At 44.7% G+C, this 16,970-nt stretch overlaps 1 protein-coding gene across 9 annotated transcripts in view; it reads left to right on the forward strand.

Moving 5' to 3' along the window:
* The window catches only part of ATP13A3 (ATPase 13A3), a 77,464-nt gene that overhangs the window by 10,299 nt on the left and 50,195 nt on the right, over nucleotides 1–16,970 (forward strand). For 4 of the 9 annotated variants that reach the window (XM_068145640.1, XM_068145639.1, XM_068145642.1 and 1 more), the window contains one exon: nucleotides 15,871–15,964. In XM_068145640.1, coding sequence (XP_068001741.1) covers nucleotides 15,914–15,964 — 51 coding nt within the window. In that variant the 5' untranslated portion in view covers nucleotides 15,871–15,913. Of the gene's footprint in view, nucleotides 1–7,952; nucleotides 7,972–10,993; nucleotides 11,463–15,243; nucleotides 15,265–15,870; nucleotides 15,965–16,970 lie in introns of those variants that run through there. The other 5 variants (XM_068145637.1, XM_068145644.1, XM_068145643.1 and 2 more) reach the window with 4 other exon arrangements.

The following is a 16,970-nucleotide window of genomic DNA, read 5'->3' on the forward strand; positions in this document are numbered from 1 at the left end:
GGAGACCTTCTTGCTCTCTACAACTACCTGAAGGGAGGTTGTAGCCAGGAGGGAGTTGGTTTCTTCTCCCAGGCAAGCAGCACCAGAACAAGAGGACACAGTCTCATGCTGTGCCAGGGGAAGTTGAGGCTGGAGGTGAGGAGAAAGTTCTTCCCAGAGAGAGTTGTTAGCCATTGGAATGTGCTGCCCAGGGAGGTGGTGGAGTCCCCATCCCTGGAGGTGTTCAAGAGGGGATTGGATGTGGCACTTGGAGCCATGGTTTAGTAGTCTTGGGTGACAGGTTGGACTTGATGATCTTTGAGGTCTTTTCCAACCTTGTTGATTCTATGATTCTAAGTGTGACCTCACCAGGACAGAGTAGAGGGGGAGGAGAACTTTCCTTCACTTCCTGGCCACAAACTTAATTCACTCCAGATTATCATTTGCCTTCTTGGCCATGAGGGCATATTGCTAGCTCGTGGAGAACTTGTCCACCTGCTCTCCCAGGTGCTTTTCCACTGAGATGCTTTCTAGCAGGTCAATCCCTAAGCTGTAGGTGATGCATGGGGGTATTCCTTCGCAGCTGCAGAACCCTACACTTGGGGGGTGGTTCTAGGAAAGGTGTGACTTCTCTTCCACTTACCTGTGAAGCCTGAGTATGTATGAGAGAAAACACACTTCTGCTCTTGAAAAAATATGGAGTGCTTGGGTAGTCTGCTGCTTTCTAATGTATTTGTGCCATGAATGTGTTAGAAAAATACACAGCAGAACTGTGAAAGGTGCTGTGGAGGTATGGAATGAGCTCTGAGGGAAGCTGTTACTCCTTTTGCATGGAGAGGAGAGGACTAAAGGGTGTGGAATAAACCAGATTATAAGAGTCATAGGTGGCAGGGAGGTAGTAAATAAGGCATGACTTCCCTGCCCCTTCTCATACAGGGAGGAGGAAGCTTCAGCTGAAACTAGCAGATAGAGGATCAAAATAAAGAAAACAGAAGCTGCTTCCCTATGAGCTCAGGAGTTCTTTCCAGGATCTTGGCAAGCTGAAGATGTGTCCCAAGGTAATAAAAACCGAAGAAAATCTACTTGGTAGTAAGCAAAATGATAGGGGATTTGGCTTATGAAGCTCTGGAACTGCAAGACTCTGGACTCTACCTGTGATACCTCCTGGACTGCTCTCTTCAGGATGCTGGGCTAAGTGCACATCTGATCTGACCTTTCAGGGACTGTAACTGTGTTGCTTGATCCAGGCTTTCATTCCAAGGCAAAAGCTACTGATGTGTTTAATGTGTGTGTGAAAGATCCTCGTGGTCCTTGAGGGTGCTTTAGAGACCTGATCTCTGTTTCCACCTAACATGAAAGAACACTGCTGATGGGGTAGATCCAAAGGCATCTGGACCAAAGGTATCCAAAAAAGAAGCTGCTTATGAATTTATTGGTGATGTTTCAGTTATTGAAGGCAAGGCTTGACAGAAGAGTTTCAGTCTTGCTTTTAACAAAACTGCTTTTCTCCTTCCATCAGAGAAGATGGGATGGAGACAGTTACATCTCTTAGCAACAGAATAGAATGAACCAGGTTGGAAAAGACTTTTGAGGTCATCAAGTCCAACCTATCCCCCAACACCATCTAATCAAATAAACCATGGCACCAAGTACCCCATCCAGTCTCCTCCTGAACACCTCCAGTGATGGTGATTCCACCACCTCCCTGGGCAGCACATTCCAATGGCCAGTCTCTCTTTCTGTGAAGAACTTCCTAACCTCCAGCCTAAACCTCCCCTGGTGCAGCCTGAGACTGTGTCCTCTTGTTCTGGTGCTGCTTGCCTGGGAGGAGAGACCAACCCCCTCCTGGCTACAACCTCCCTTCAGGTAGTTGTGTTAAAGTTTGTAAGACAGGAAAGAAATAAACCTCTCAGAAGGTAGCTCAAATGTGGCTGCAAATAGACATGGCACAATAAAGGAGAATTTCTCCTTTGAGGTAGGTATGCAGGATAAAAGCTCACTGCAAGTGGAGTGGTAACCAGAAGCCATTGCTTGCTGAGAGAAGCAAGCCTGAAGACCTTCCACAACTGTCATCTGTGCTGAGAAGATTGCAGCATTTGGAGGGGGCTCACATGTCAGATTTTTGCAGTCTGTTTCCTTCCCATGGAAGCTGTCTCCCACTGCTGATGCTGTGGAAATCATTCCCAAGAGGTACACAAGCAGTGCAAAGCATCATGTAGGCCGAGCTATTTCAGGCAGTGATGAAATGTATCGTAGGAGGCTGCTGTGGGTTCATTTAATTTCATGGATTGTAGAAGTTCTTTAAGGGAGAGCTGTTTACTGACTTTCTGATGCTTTTCTGGGTTTGTGGGACTGCTCTGAAAGACAGGGACATAGTAGCTGGATGGATGTGGGTCAAAGTTTACCTTAGAAGCATGGAGGCACTGAGTTAAGTGTTACAGAGTGGAACTTTCCCCCTGTGGTTTTCTCATCTTACCTCATATGGTAGTTCTAAGAGTTATTTAATCATTTTCAGGTGCTAAGCTCTCAGGTTGTATAAATTCCTGTGCATAAGAAGATCATCTGCTGTCTACAGCTACCTGAAGGGAGGTTGTAGCCAGATGGGGGTTGGTCTCTTCTCCCAGGCAACCACCAACAGAATAAGAGGACACAGTCTCAAGCTGCACCAGGGGAGGTTTAGGCTGGATGTTAGGAAGAAGTTCTTCACAGGAAGAGATTGGCCATTGGAATGTGCTGCCCAGGGAGGTGTTGGAGCCACCATCACTGGAGGTGTTTAGGAAGAGACTGGATGGGGTGCTTGGTGCCATGGTTTAGTTGATTAGATGGTGTTGGATGATAGGTTGGACTCAATTATCTCAAAGGTCATTTCCAACCTGGTCCATTCAATTCCTACTCCATTCCTATTCCATTCCATCTACAGCAGTCAGTCTCTGAGTGGAACTTGTTGGCAGATTTTTCTGCTGTGTGTTTCTGTTAACTAGAATTTGGTCAAGGCAAATAAGTTGTTCTGCTTGACATCTGAAATTGTGAGGAATTCTTTTATGCAGCCTTTTAACTGTAATTTTTTTAATGGGGTTATATAATATTTAGAGCTTTAGCAGTCTGTCATGCATAGAACTCTTGTTGATCCATGGTTTGGTTGCACACAAGAAGAGAAGAGAAACACTTGAAGGAAAGAGCTAAGTGAATGTGCCACATACTTCAGACTTTGTATCTATTTGCTATGACTGTTCAAAATTGTACTTCCATTGACATAGTAAAATCTAGGTTTAAGTGCTGAAGTTTAGCTTCTTTAACTACTGAAGAGTAGATTTAGATTGGATGTTAGGAACAAGCTCTTTACCATGAGGGCAGTGGATCACTGGAACAGCTTGCCCAGGGAGGTGGTTGAAGCACCAGCCTTGGAGAATATCCAGGGGGAGGCTCGACAGGGCTCTGGGTGGGCTGATCTAGTTGAGGATGCCCCTGCTTACTGCAGAGGGGGTTGCACTGGATGACCTTTGGAGGTTCCTTCCAACCCAAACCACTCTGTGATTCCATGATTTCCATGTGTATAGCTTGTTACAGAAGACATTTTTAGAAGCAAGTACAAGTAGTGCTATTTCTGTTGAGCTGGAAGGTACTCTGTGTGGCAGTAACACAGTTGGACTTCAGGAGTCGTTAAGTTTTGAAGAAATATTGCTGCTTTGCCTCAGAACAGTGCTGAGATCAGTGACAGGTACTAAGTTGAAGCTACAATGGGAAAGAAAAAGATGCTAAAGCAGACAGCTTGCTTGTGAGGCATTCTTGAACTGCGCTGCAGTCATAGCTCTGTGCCAACTGTATCTGCTTCTGAGGAGACAAAAGTTAATTGTCTGACTTTAGAGGAAAGTTCATCTTGTGATTAGTCTGGTTGTGCTTGATGATCTCCTTGTAGGCACATAGAAATTTGGTACAAATGTGATGGTTTCCTTGTAGGCACATAGAAATTTGATTCAAATGTGATGGCCTCCTTTGAAGCACATAGAAATTTGATTCAAATGTGATGGCCTCCTTTGAGGCACATAGAAACTTGAGTCAAATGTTCTTGTGTTAACCTCAGAAACATTTTCCAAGAATTTAGAGGAAGAGGAAAAAAAGTCATTGCCTCCTTTCACTGAACATCCATACCACAAAAGCAAATATATCCCAGGAAGCAGATACTCTGCATTGCACAATAAGGCGGCAGCCACACAGGAAAGGTTGGGCTCTTGGCACAGCCCCTGAGGGGAAATGCTTCCTTGAAAGGACCCATTGTTGCTGGATCTGGGTCTTCAGACTCCCAGTCCTCTGCTAGAGAGTACTTGTGGTTCTCTTGGTGCTGGGATGGGGCATCTTTGCCATCTCCATTATCTAACCATAATAGTCTTGGTTATTTAATCAAATAGAAGGACTGAGTGAGGTTGAGGCCCCATGTGAGAAAGGAACGTCCTCTTGGAAAGGGCTTCAGTGCTGGGCTATTGAGAGCTCACGCTGGGTGTAATGGCACCATGCCTTACCCAAAGCATTTGAAACAGTTTAACTTTCTCTTCCAAGTATAAATAAAACATTTCATTGTCCCCATTGTCAAAGGCTGTGAATTCTAACCCGAATGCCTTCCAAAAGAGGGAAGAAACAATAAGCATCTCAAACAAATGCATGCTTTCTTGGATTCCCTGACTGTGGGACAGGTCTGCTTTCCCTCGTGGCAGCCAGGTAGAAGGTCCAGAAATCTAAAAAGGAAACAAGGGAAGACTTTATTTCGGTGTGCCTGAGAGTGGGAACCAGCTTGGGGCGATTTTGACTTTCAGTGATGAATTTCTCAGTTGAAATTTTTCATTCATGTGAAGAGATGCTGCTTGAGGCAAAAGAAATGAGGTGCTGGGAAGGTTGGGTGGCAAAGTGCTTGACTAGCTGCCCTCGATGAGGCCGACTGCTGTCCTAAATCCTCTTGTAATGTATCCTCACCTCATGCCTGTGCTCTTACTTTAATAAAGGGGTCTGGAAAGCCGTGCCAGCCCAGTTGTGGAGTAAGTTGTGAGCGTAGTATTGGCTGTAGTAGTGCATTGTGAGCCCTGCTGCTGAGTTTATTGTTAGATGCCGAGTTATCTCTCCTCGATGCAGCACGTATCCCACTCTAAACAGTGCAATTGCTATTCCAGTGTGCAGAAAGCTTGCTTCACAAAGAATACACTCTACAAATGTAAATACAGTTTTGGTTGGGTGATTGTTGGATACAATAGTCTTCCTTAAGCCTAAACACAGAAACAAAAGCTTGCATTATAACAGAAACCCCAAGATGGGAAGTGATAAAATAGGTATTGAGTGGAGGGCTTTGTTAGAATTTAGCTGGTATACTTGTAAAATTTCCATGTATTCATTAAACTATTATGTCATTCTTATTGTTAGAGCTTGGTTGGTTGACTAAAGTGTTAAGCTTTGTTTGGAGTACAAATTATAACCTTAACTCCTTTCAAAATGTAGCTGCAGGGTTTTTGATCTTCCACAGTTCTCTTAGCCTGGATGCCTTACCCAATCATTTATTGTGCACTCCGTGGATAAATCTGTATGTAAGGGTGCAGCCACAAGATACTGGAGAACTGTAAACTGCATCAGCATCCATTCAGGTACGGTGCAAATCTCAGATGGAAAGCCCCTCTCAAGCAGAGTGTCTTTTGTGTTTGCAATCTGGACTGCAAACTCGTGTAAGCATTGGCATGTTAGAATAATACTGAAAGCTTTACAGCTAAACCTAAATTAGATGTATAAGATGCTCATAGTGCATCTTGGAGTGCAAGTTTGATAATCTTTGTTTCTTATGGTCACCAAATCCTTTAGCCAAAAGTCTGGGGACCAGGCGTGAAGTGATCACTTTCAGTTTTGAAGTGGCCTCTGAGCGACATGGCTTTCAGTTCTGGAGGCAGGCAGAGACAGGCTCTCTCACGGTGCTTCCAGGCTTGCCAGGTGCTGTGGAGGAGTCTCTAGTGTTAGGCTGCAGCTCAGATAGGTAGAGCCATCCAAGTGCAGGGTGTAGTGTAATCCCATCTGCCCTAAATCACTGCCATGGTCCTAGCTGCTACGTGGAAGTCTTCATTGTTGGTAGTGGTGCTGGAGAGCTGACAAACAGAAAGGGACCTGGGGGTGCTGATTGACAGCTGGCTGAACATGAGCCAGCAGTGTGCCCAGGCAGCCAAGAAGGGCAATGGCATCCTGGCCTGCATTAGGAACAGTGTGGCCAGCAGGAGCAGGGAAGTCATTGTGCCCTGTGCTCAGCACTGGTTAGGCCACCCCTTGAGTCCTGTGTCCAGTTCTGGGCCCCTCAGTTTAGGAAGGAGGTTGAGTTGCTGGAACAAGTCCAGAGAAGGGCAACAAGGCTGGGGAGAGGCCTCGAGCACAGCCCTGTGAGGAGAGGCTGAGGGAGCTGGGGTTGCTTAGCCTGGAGAAGAGGAGGCTCAGGGGTCACCTCATTGCTCTCTACAACTCCCTGAAGGGAGGTTGTAGTCAGGAGGGGGTTGGCCTCTTCTCCCCGGCAAGCAGCACCAGAACAAGAGGACACAGTCTCAAGCTGTGCCCGGGGAAGTTTAGGCTGGAGGTGAGGAGAAAGTTCTTCCCAGAGAGAGTTGTTAGCCATTGGAATGTGCTGCCCAGGGAGGTGGTGGAGTCCCCATCCCTGGAGGTGTTCAGGAGGGGATTGGATGTGGCACTTGGTGCCATGGTTTAGTCATGAGGTCTGTGGTGACAGGTTGGACTTGCTGATCTTTGAGGTCTCTTCCAGCCTTGATGATTCTGTGCACAGAAGAGGTGCAGAAATGCCTCACAGAGACACTCCTGTGTTGAATTCCTTGAAGACTATGAGAAAGCATAAAAAAGAACTTCAGAAGCTGTTTCCTTTGAGGAGGTGCTTGGACTAAGGAGGGGAGGGATGGATGAATCGCACTGGCAGACTGGAGACAAGATGACATGTTGTGGATTTTGACAGAGCATTCCTACAGGCTTTGAAATCAACTCCTAACATTTGTTACTGCACAGCTGGTTTAAAATGGCCTTTAAAAAAAGAGTGTTTTCAGTACCTGCAGGTTCTGCCAACCTGTTCCAAAGCAGCCAGTGGGGAAGTTTGTAGGAAGTAGTACCTTATTTTCATAGAAAGTGAAATAGGAGCACTTACCTAAAGGAAGGCTGGAAAGTAAATTATGTCCATGGCACTACTCCGCTCTGGTGAGACCCCACCTGGAGTGTTGTGTCCAGCTCTGGAGCCCCTATTGCAAGAGGGATCTGGAGGTGCTGGAAGGTGTCCAGAGAAGGGCCACAAGGATGAGCAGAGGGCTGGAGCACCTCTCCCTTGAGGACAGACTGAAGGAGTTGGGGCTGCTCAGTCTGGAGAAGAGTGAGGTGACCTAATTGTGGCCTTCCAGTATCTGAAGGGGGCTACAGGAAGGCTGAGGAGGGACTTCTCAGGATCTCAGGGAGTGATAGGACTAGGGGGAATGGAATGAAGCTGGAGGTGGGGAGATTCAGGCTGGAGGTGAGGAGGAAGTTCTTCCCCATGAGAGTGGTGAAGCCCTGGAATGGGTTGTCCAGGGAGGTGGTTGGAGGTGATTAAGCCCAGGCTGGCTGAGGCTCTGGGCAGGCTGATCTAGTGTGGGGTGTCCCTGGCCATGGCAGGGGGGTTGGAACTAGATGATCCTTGTGGTCCCTTCCAACCCTGACTGACACTATGATACTATGAGGAGAAGCTTTGGTTTCTGCTCTTGAAAGCTTGAAATAGTCAAGTTTGTGGCTTGCCTTTTCTTGGTGTTGTTTTGTTTTGTTTGTTTTTCCTTTTGTGATTGATTTCTAAAGTGTGGGGCATCTTGTGTGATACAGTCTGAAAAGAATATGTGCTTCTTAAAAGAATTTATATATATATACATAAATCATCTTAGCCTTGTGTCTTTGTTTATTTGCAGGTACAGCACTTTTTAACTGAAGTCAGCATGTTTAGAGTCTGCTTTTCAGGTATTGTGTGTGGAACTCATTGGCAGTGGCCATGGGCAGGAGCTGCAATTTCAAGTAGTAATAGCTGATAAGAGTTTTCCTTCTATTTTTGTGGCTGCATTTAGAAGTGTGCTGTTTCTCCAGTGTGGTGTGTTGAGCTCTACCTAGAACTTATTTTGTCAGCTGCTGGCAGTTCTAACATCAGATTAAATACTACACATGTTGAATGCAGCTCTGCACAATCCACGTTGCCAAGGGTTGTGTAGACCAGGAGGTTTCATTGGCAGCATAGCAAAGGTGATCTCCAGTCAAGAGCAGAGTATTTATTTTTGCTGTGTTCTTGCTGTTTTCTGTTTTCTTCATAGTTCTGCACTAAGTTTGAAGAAGCATTTCCATTCTTTCTCGCTGCGAGCAGCTAGCTGAGAGGTACTTTGTTTTGTATGGACATGGGAGTCTATTGTAACATTCAAAGTTTGGACTACTCTTGATATTCTGAGCAACTTCTGGCATTTGGCCTGAGTTATGAGTGCAGAACTGTCTTCCAAAGCACCATCTCCTTGGATGTACCAGGTGCTTCTGTGCTGCACCCCAGGCACAGCCCTCAGAGTGATGTGGAAAGCTGGCTGGCACAGACACGCAGAACAGGCCTGGCCTTTGGCCATTGCTGTGTAAAACTGACTGTCATTCTCTGCTGCTAATGGGCACCAGTTGCCCAGTCTGCATTTTCAGCCTTTCTAAGAATTCAGATATATTTTGAAACTGAATGTGTTATCAGAAGATGCCTTCATACCTCTTCCTGGCCTGTTAACTGCCCTTCTAGTTTGAGTGCTTACTTGGTTTCTAATTTCCTAACTGGCAGTATGGCAGAGATTGAGCAACAGTTGGTGTGCTTAAATGCAAAGCAATTGCTTACTGCCTGTAGGTCCATTGCATGAATGCTGAAAATGTAACCATAAGGTGTGGGAAGAACTAACTTGGTCTGGGAACTGCTCCCAGTGTGTGGAAATGATGTGTTCCTGGAACACAAGTAAGTCCTGGTGGTGAAGGTTGCCTGTGTAAGGTCTGGTACCTTTCTTGCAAGGCAGATTCTCTCTTGTGATAGAGAACTGAGAGTATGTCTCTAAAGTGCAGAAATGTTTAATCTAGGAGTGACTGAAGTAAGGTTTGGCTTTATATTTTCAGAATAAGCCATGAGTTTTCTGTGTTTTGACAACTGGTCAGAAAAAAGTTCAGTCTGGTGAGAAGGCTCCGAGGAGACCTTCTTGTGGCTCTCCAGTATCTGAAGGGGGCTGCAAGAAAGCTGGGGAGGGACTTTTGAGGGTGTCAGGGAGTGATAGGACTGGGGGAAATGGAATGGAAAACTATAAATGGGTAGATTCAGTTTGGATGTTAGGAAGAAGTCCTTCACCATGAGGGTGGAGAGACACTGGAACAAGTTGCCCGGGGAGGTGGTAGAAGCCTCATCCCTGGAAGTTCTTAAGGCCAGGCTGGATGTGGCTGTGAGCAACCTGCTGTAGTGTGAGGTGTCCCTGCCCATGGCAGGGGGGTTGGAACTGGCTGATCCTTGAGGTCCCTTCCAACCCTGACAGTTCTATGGTTCTGAGATGCCTCTATGCTGTGCAACAGGAGCTATACAGTTAGCTATGGTTCTGAGATGCCTCTCTGCTGTGCAACAGGAGCTATACAGTTAGCTATGGTTCTGAGATGCCTGTCTGCTGTGCAACAGGAGCTATACAGTTAGCTATGGTTCTGAGATGCCTGTCTGCTGTGCAACAGGAGCTATACAGTTAGCTATGGTTCTGAGATGCCTCTCTGCTGTGCAACAGGAGCTATACAGTTAGCTATGGTTCTGAGATGCCTCTCTGCTGTGCAACAGGAGCTATACAGTTAGCTATGGTTCTGAGATGCCTCTCTGCTGTGCAACAGGAGCTATACAGTTAGCTATGGTTCTGAGATGCCTCTCTGCTGTGCAACAGGAGCTATACAGTTAGCTATGGTTCTGAGATGCCTCTCTGCTGTGCAACAGGAGCTATACAGTTAGCTATGGTCTGAGATGCCTCTCTGCTGTGCAACAGGAGCTATACAGTTAGCTATGGTCTGAGATGCCTCTCTGCTGTGCAACAGGAGCTATACAGTTAGCTATGGTTCTGAGATGCCTCTCTGCTGTGCAACAGGAGCTATACAGTTAGCTATGGTTCTGAGATGCCTCTCTGCTGTGCAACAGGAGCTATACAGTTAGCTATGGTTCTGAGATGCCTCTCTGCTGTGCAACAGGAGCTATACAGTTAGCTATGGTTCTGAGATGCCTCTCTGCTGTGCAACAGGAGCTATACAGTTAGCTATGGTCTGAGATGCCTCTCTGCTGTGCAACAGGAGCTATACAGCTAAGAACAGAAGATAACACTTTTAATGTGTAAATCCAAAAGACTTGCAGTGGCATCAGGCTATTTAATAACTTTATTTTCAACTCCAGATCTGTGAAGTATCTCTAGGGGAGGGTATATTTGTTACAAATAAGTTCTGAAAGGGGTTTGTAGTCTTTCAGCAGCCATTAAAGATGCCACAACGCTTCCTTTTGGAGCCAGGAGAACCAAATGCGTCTGTCAGTAAGACACTAGATGAGAGCTTAGGAATGTGATTGATGTTTGATTTATATTGTTATCTTCTTCTGGACAGGTCAGTCATCTTTTATTTTTGGCTCTTAATTATCTTCCTGTACAGGTTGTCAGTGCTTGGTGTATTTAATGCCAATGATTATGTGGGCAGCTGAGGAAGGTTGACTTCTATTCATGTCTGCACGTAAATGGCTTTAAAATTCACCTTCGTGTCTCACTTTCTCTGCCTGCTTTGCTGGATCTTTTCCTTAGCCCTTCGTGTTCTCAGTGCTGGCTGATCCTTGTTTTGTACAGCAGAGTTAACTTTTTCCTGCTTTGTTTGTGCAGTGACCAGCTTACCTCTTGCAGCTTTACAGCACTTGATCTCAAAGGCAGTCTGTGATTGATTCAGTGTGCTCTGTGATCAGCTGCTGATTGCTGAGAGTGACAAATGAAATTCTTAGCTGCTGCCTTTATCATCCATGAGCTCCTCAAAGGCAGCGTTGCTGTCTTCACTCACCACAGCTGTAAGTAGGAGGAAGGGTTTGCCTAGACCTGGAACTGTCTGCAGGCTCCTGGTGAGGCTGTTGGGGGTTGAATAGCAGGAGCTGGACCAGGCGGCTGATGCCTGGAAGCGCAGCCTCGGGCCAGCCCAGCGACAGTCCTGCAATTGTTTGGCCACACTGGAGGGAAGAGAGGGGGGAAAAAAAAGTATTCCAAGCAGTGCCAAATTTTCTTTGATATGTTAATCTTTTGATAACAGTTTGAAAAGCCCTTGGAGACTTTTTTTAGATTTCAGACAAAATAGTTCATTTGTCAGGACTTCCCTTGTAGATAGGGGCTCAGTTATTAAGAACTGCCTCGCTAACTCATGGTAACAAAAGCAAGTGCAGAGGACAGCTGCTGGACTGCTTGTGGGTAAGAGAAAAACTCTTTTCAGTTATCTCAGGATTTTTACAGATCTGAAAAGAACAAACCAGGGCATGTTTCACCCAGAAGTCTGTAAGTTTATTGTGTATTTGAAGCAGACCAAGGATGACAGGGCATAAGCAGATGTAACACATGGCTGCTTTCAAAATGCATGAACATAGGCTTGAGCTGTCAAAATTACATCTTCATCTGGGAAACTTGGGGTCTGACTTACCCAGGGAGGTCTCAAAGGTTTTCTTCATTGGTAGCTGCAGTATTTGTAGACCTTGGGATTTCTTTCTCTTGAAACTTCAATTCAAACTGAGAAAACTGGAAGGATAAAGTGATGGCAGCCATGTGTGTGTGCTACAGCAGAATTACCTTGTGAGGGTTATTATGTACTAGGGAAAAATGCTGAGGAGAACAGAGGGAAGTTTTCTCTGCTTCCCCCCTCCAAAATCAAACTTCAAGGGTAAAATATCTGCTGGAGTAGTGTGCTAATTACGCCAGCTATTGGGAAACTGACTTCAGATAAGCTGGTAGTTGGAAAGTGAGGCTTGCAGTACTCTTCAGGCATACTGAGGCTTATGGCAGCTCTTTAACAACATTTTCTTCAATAAATATGCCTTGGATTCACTTGCACCTCTCATGCCTTTGTTAGAGTTGTTTATTGCTTGTAAATATCTTGGCAGAACTGCTTGATATCCTCAGTCAGGATAGCTCCACAGCTAAATCTTGCAGCAGTTCACAAAAGATGCAACATTTTCTTCACTGTGGAGGACTCTTGTCATTTTAAGGTCTGTACACTGCTCTAATTTCTCCAGTGATCCAATTTGTGATCTACTGCAGCTCCAAAGCAATGTCAGCTGGTATCTGAAACCGCAGGTGCTGTCCTGCTGCTGCTGATAAACACTTCAGGGCAGAAGCAAATAGCAAATGGAGCTGAACTTCATTTTGATGCACTGGTTTTTTGTTTTGGCAAAGTTGTAGATTTAACTTTTAGATGTTTAAAGCTGGTTCAAATGTGTGTGCTTAGAGGGACTGAGGTTCAGACCCTGTTCAGCATTTGGCTACACCCTTTGTTAAATTTATCTCTATGTTCTAAAGCTTTGCAATTTTATTCTGAGTGGCAAAAAGCATTTCCTTTATAGACCCCTGTGATACTTTCTGCCTTTTGAGCTCTAGAGTATGTGTAGCTGTACAGCAGGAGTTTAATGAGTAAAAATTCTGTAAGTGGAGCAACAGTAACTCTCAGAATTTCCTTCAGTTTTGGCTTCTTTCTTTAAAAGGAACAAGTAGTGCTTTTTGGTTGCTATTTTCAGTTATGTGAAGGAAGGAAAGGACTTTTCTAGTATTCATTTGTGCTGGAGAGAGGCTGAGTAGCAGCCCTCGCATCAAAGGCACTTCATATTTGAGTATTTCTGAGTCCACGTTGCTCCTTGTGAGTGGGTTTCAACCTCACTTTGATTTGAGTGCTAATAAAATGTCATACTCTGTTGTGTGAAAAGTCAAGCTCTGTGTTTGAATATTATAGAAGGAAGTAAATATCAAATGCAGATTGCTTAAAGTCTCCTCTGAATTGGTGAGAGGCTGTTTCTTTCCTTCAGCCTGCCCCAGTAGTCTGAAGTCCCCTCCAAAGAGGGCAGCTGTAGAGACCATGGTGGTGGTGTTCAAGTCTAGCATTCAGCAGGGCAGTGAGGAGCAAACCCGAAGCAGTTATGCAGTTGAACTCTTGGTAATGAACTCGGGCTGGTGATGTGCCCAAAAGGAAAATATGGGAGAAAGAGTGCTGTGCTTTGTTGCTGAAGAGTAAAGATTTTCATGAACCTTTGAATAAGAACAGTTCTCTAATATTTTTCTGAGTTTAGAGACTTGAATATGGAAAATGAGAGGCAGTATGTTGAAATCCTGAGAAGTGTGTGTTAGCTGAAGGCTGTTCAGTACATGAATCTGCATAAAATAATGCAGATACAGCTAATGATTCATGTCAAAACCAGTCTTCTAGTGCTCCTCATGCCTTCCCCTTGTGATTCTACCCAGCTGTTCAGAGAACTCATTCAATCAGAGGAATTATTGCTGGTGCTCTGTGCTGAGATTTCCCTGCATGCTGCTTCACACCAGCAGCTTGACACTCCTTCCCAGCTGTGCAGCCACCCTGCACTGAAGAATTGCACTTCTTCCTCCCCCTGCTGCAGTGTCCGGTGAGCTGCCTGTTCTGACGCGTTTGCCATGGGGAAATCTGTTGAGAATCACTGATCTTGAGGCTGCTTGCATTTGTTTTGCCTCCTGGTGTTTTGCTGTCTCAAGTGCAGTTGTTCCTAGGTATGTTCATCAAGGTTGGAGTTTTGCCTGCAGGCACTGTTTTGGGTGTTGGAGTATGTTGTAGTGGGGAGATGCAAGTTTGTTTGAGAGCAGGCTGGTTTAAGTATGACAACCCTAACAATCCTGGCTGTGAACTCCGGTAGGAGTATAAATCTGTAAATGCACAAAGCTTTTCCTGGCTGCATGACTTCTTGGCTGAAAATGCCACAGTTTCTGTGGTGTACATAGAGTTAATAATGTGAAGATTGTTCTCAGGAGCTTTCTTACCAATCTTCTGTAGGTTTAGGACAAATTTTGACTGGTTTCATGTATTTATATAAATACAAAAATAAACACTCATACATATATGTGTGTGTATATACATGTATATGTATTCCCCCCCCCCAGGATTCAAAGCTGTTTAGTGAGGGGAAAAATAGCAATCTATATAAAAATGTGTTTTAGAACTTGCATGACTTGGGTGCCAGACGAGGCTTAATTCCCAAGTTAATCTGCAGTAACAAAAGTATTCAAGCTTTCAAATGTGCCTCTTCCACTAGGACATTATTCAGCAGTGGGAGTAGCTTCCTGAGGAGACTCAGCTTTGGCCAGCAATAGAAATCTTCCCTGATGAGTTTGTGCTTGATTTGTTAGCTTGGTTGGAAAGGAGGTGGTAGCTTGCAGAAAGCACGTGGGGATGTGATGATGCTGATAAACTGCAGGAGTTGGGAGGAAGGACCTTTTGAAGTTGGCATTGCTGCTGAATGTAAGTGCATGGATCCAGGGGCTGGCTTTGAGGGGAGCTGCCTTGGAGTTTGGTGATTTGATGAGTGAAAATCTTGGGGAGTTAGACAGCAAGGAGGTTGGTAATGGTTTTGCTTTTATCATGAAGTGTTTTAATTGGTGGCATGCTAGTCTTCAGTGAATGGCTGAGATGAAGTGGATATTCACCTTTGTGGTTGTGGGTTTTGTTCTTTCAACAGCTTTCTGTCTGAAAAATGACAGTTACAAGAACTGTGCTTTGACAGCAAATACTTAATACTTGAGGACTTCTTGTATGGTGTGGCAGTAAGTGCTGTCTCCTGAGAGATTTATGTGTGCAGTAAATACAATTAAAGGCTCTGTAATGTCAGTGCAGGGGGTGATAGTCAAGCCATGTCTTGGCAGGCAAGTGCTGGCTGTTCAGTGGCTCCTGTGGGAATACATAGTGAATCATTTATAATTAATAGACGGTTAGATGCTGTTTGAATGTCCAAAAAGGTAACTGTTTGACTTGGTGTCTTTTGGTTTTCTTTGTTTATGTGATACTGAAACTTCTAATGAAGCTGGTGGTACATTGTAGCCTTTTGTTTATAGCTGTCCCCTGTTGAAACAGACAGCTTGGTGTTTATTTTATGGCTTTTCCTATTCCTGTAACTTGTGATCATAATCCGTCCTCCAAGCACCTCTCAAGATTTGCAGCGGTGAGAGATTTACAGTAACAAACGAATCCATTGATGCAAACTGAATGGTGAGAGAAGTAGAAAGAAGAAGTTGTGTGACTGTCAAACATCTCTTGATTTAGAAATATTAATTAAACTGGGGGCTAAACTTTCTTAGGATACAGTTCTCTGCTCAGGTGACAAATGCCCAGCTCAGGGGTGCAATGTGTTTCCTTTTGAAAGACAGCCTGGCTTCTGAAAGCATCTGGCTGGAGCTGTGGTGCATAGAATGGTAAAAATCTGCAATCTTGACCTGCTTTGAAGCTTTTTTTCCACAAGTTTAATTTATGTTGCCATTGTGAAGTTTGTAGCATGTACTAAAAAATGCTTGCTGCCTGTAGAATGTAACCCAAGTTAAATTGCTGCAAGCCCCTTCCCCTCCTTTAAAGGCTGCTGCCTCTGCAGTGTTTCACTTGTATTCATGCAGTGTTCAGTCTTAAGGCTCCTCTACAACTCCTTGGGCTGCTCCTGCTGGAAAGTAGTAACAGTGCAGTTTCAAGATCTGTATTACTCTGTTGTCAATATTACTGTCTTGTCAGTGTGTTTCTTGTGTAAGTGCATGCAGGTAACTCAAACCTGCCTGAGAACTCACATCAGTGATGTTGCTTCAGTTTGCAATTCTTCTGTCGTTAAAGGTCTTCCATATCTCAAGTTGAGAAGCTCCATATCATACTAAACATGGAGAAAGAAGAAAAGAGATTTGTCAATAAAGCTGAGGAAGATGAGATGGTAATGAGCACTGTTCTTCTATTCTTATACACTGGGGAAAAAAAGCACGTTTTCATGTTATTTTTGTTGTTTCCCTCTCTAAATGGGACACACTGCAGCAGGAAGTGGACTTTCTCAGTTTAAAGCAGTTTATCAGCTTTATAAGGTTGTCTTGGATAATATTTGGTAGTAAGAAATCTGGTCTTGGGGTAGGGAATGCTGTTGTTGAAAGCCTTTTCAAAAGATGCTGGTTTGCCCCAAAAGAAGCACTAACCTCTCCCACTACCTTCCACCCACCTGTTTGTGTTGGTAAGGAGTGAATACTGCCTCCCGTGTTTGGGGGATAACAGAGAATGGGGGTTTGTATCTCTTCCTTGTCAGCTGAGAAGGCTGCAAAACAAACTTGTTGACAAGCCTTCTCTTAGGGAAGGAGTTTAAACAGTTTCTTCCACTGTTCAATGAAAGGCACACAAAAAATTTGCAAGATGTTGATGTCAACATGAACAATGTGGGTGGGACTCAATGGGAAACTTCATTGCCCTTTTGCAGCAGGAAATATAATCTAATGATGTAATGTGAAACTCAGGAATGTCACACACACAATGTAGTAAGTCACTGAATTATCCTCTGTTCCTGGCTGTCATCAGGTTAAGTTGGTACTTGCCACTGACCAAGGCACAGTTAACACTTTGGGGATTGCTTTTAATTGGAGAAGAGGATTTCCCCCCCCAACCAAGGCAAATTACAGAACCCTTGCCTGTGTGGCTTGTGGTTTCTGATGTTTCACAGTAACATTCTTGCTAGATGGCAGGCAAAACAAGCCATTTTCTCTCCTAAACTGCAGTGTTTGATAAATGTATTTGCAGGCTTGTTCAGACAGTGTGCACAGGCTGCCCAGGGGGGTGGTTGAGTCACCAGCACTGGATGTGTTTAAAGGTCATTTAGATGCGGTGCTTGGGGGATACGATTCAGGGCTGAACACTGCAGAGTAGGGTTGCTGGTTGGACTTGATGATCCCAAGGGTTTT

The sequence above is a fragment of the Melanerpes formicivorus genome, unplaced genomic scaffold (genome assembly GCF_026170545.1).
Source record: "Melanerpes formicivorus ecotype bairdi unplaced genomic scaffold, bMelFor1.0.p_v2 SCAF_12, whole genome shotgun sequence".
Taxonomy (NCBI): Eukaryota; Metazoa; Chordata; class Aves; order Piciformes; family Picidae; genus Melanerpes; species Melanerpes formicivorus.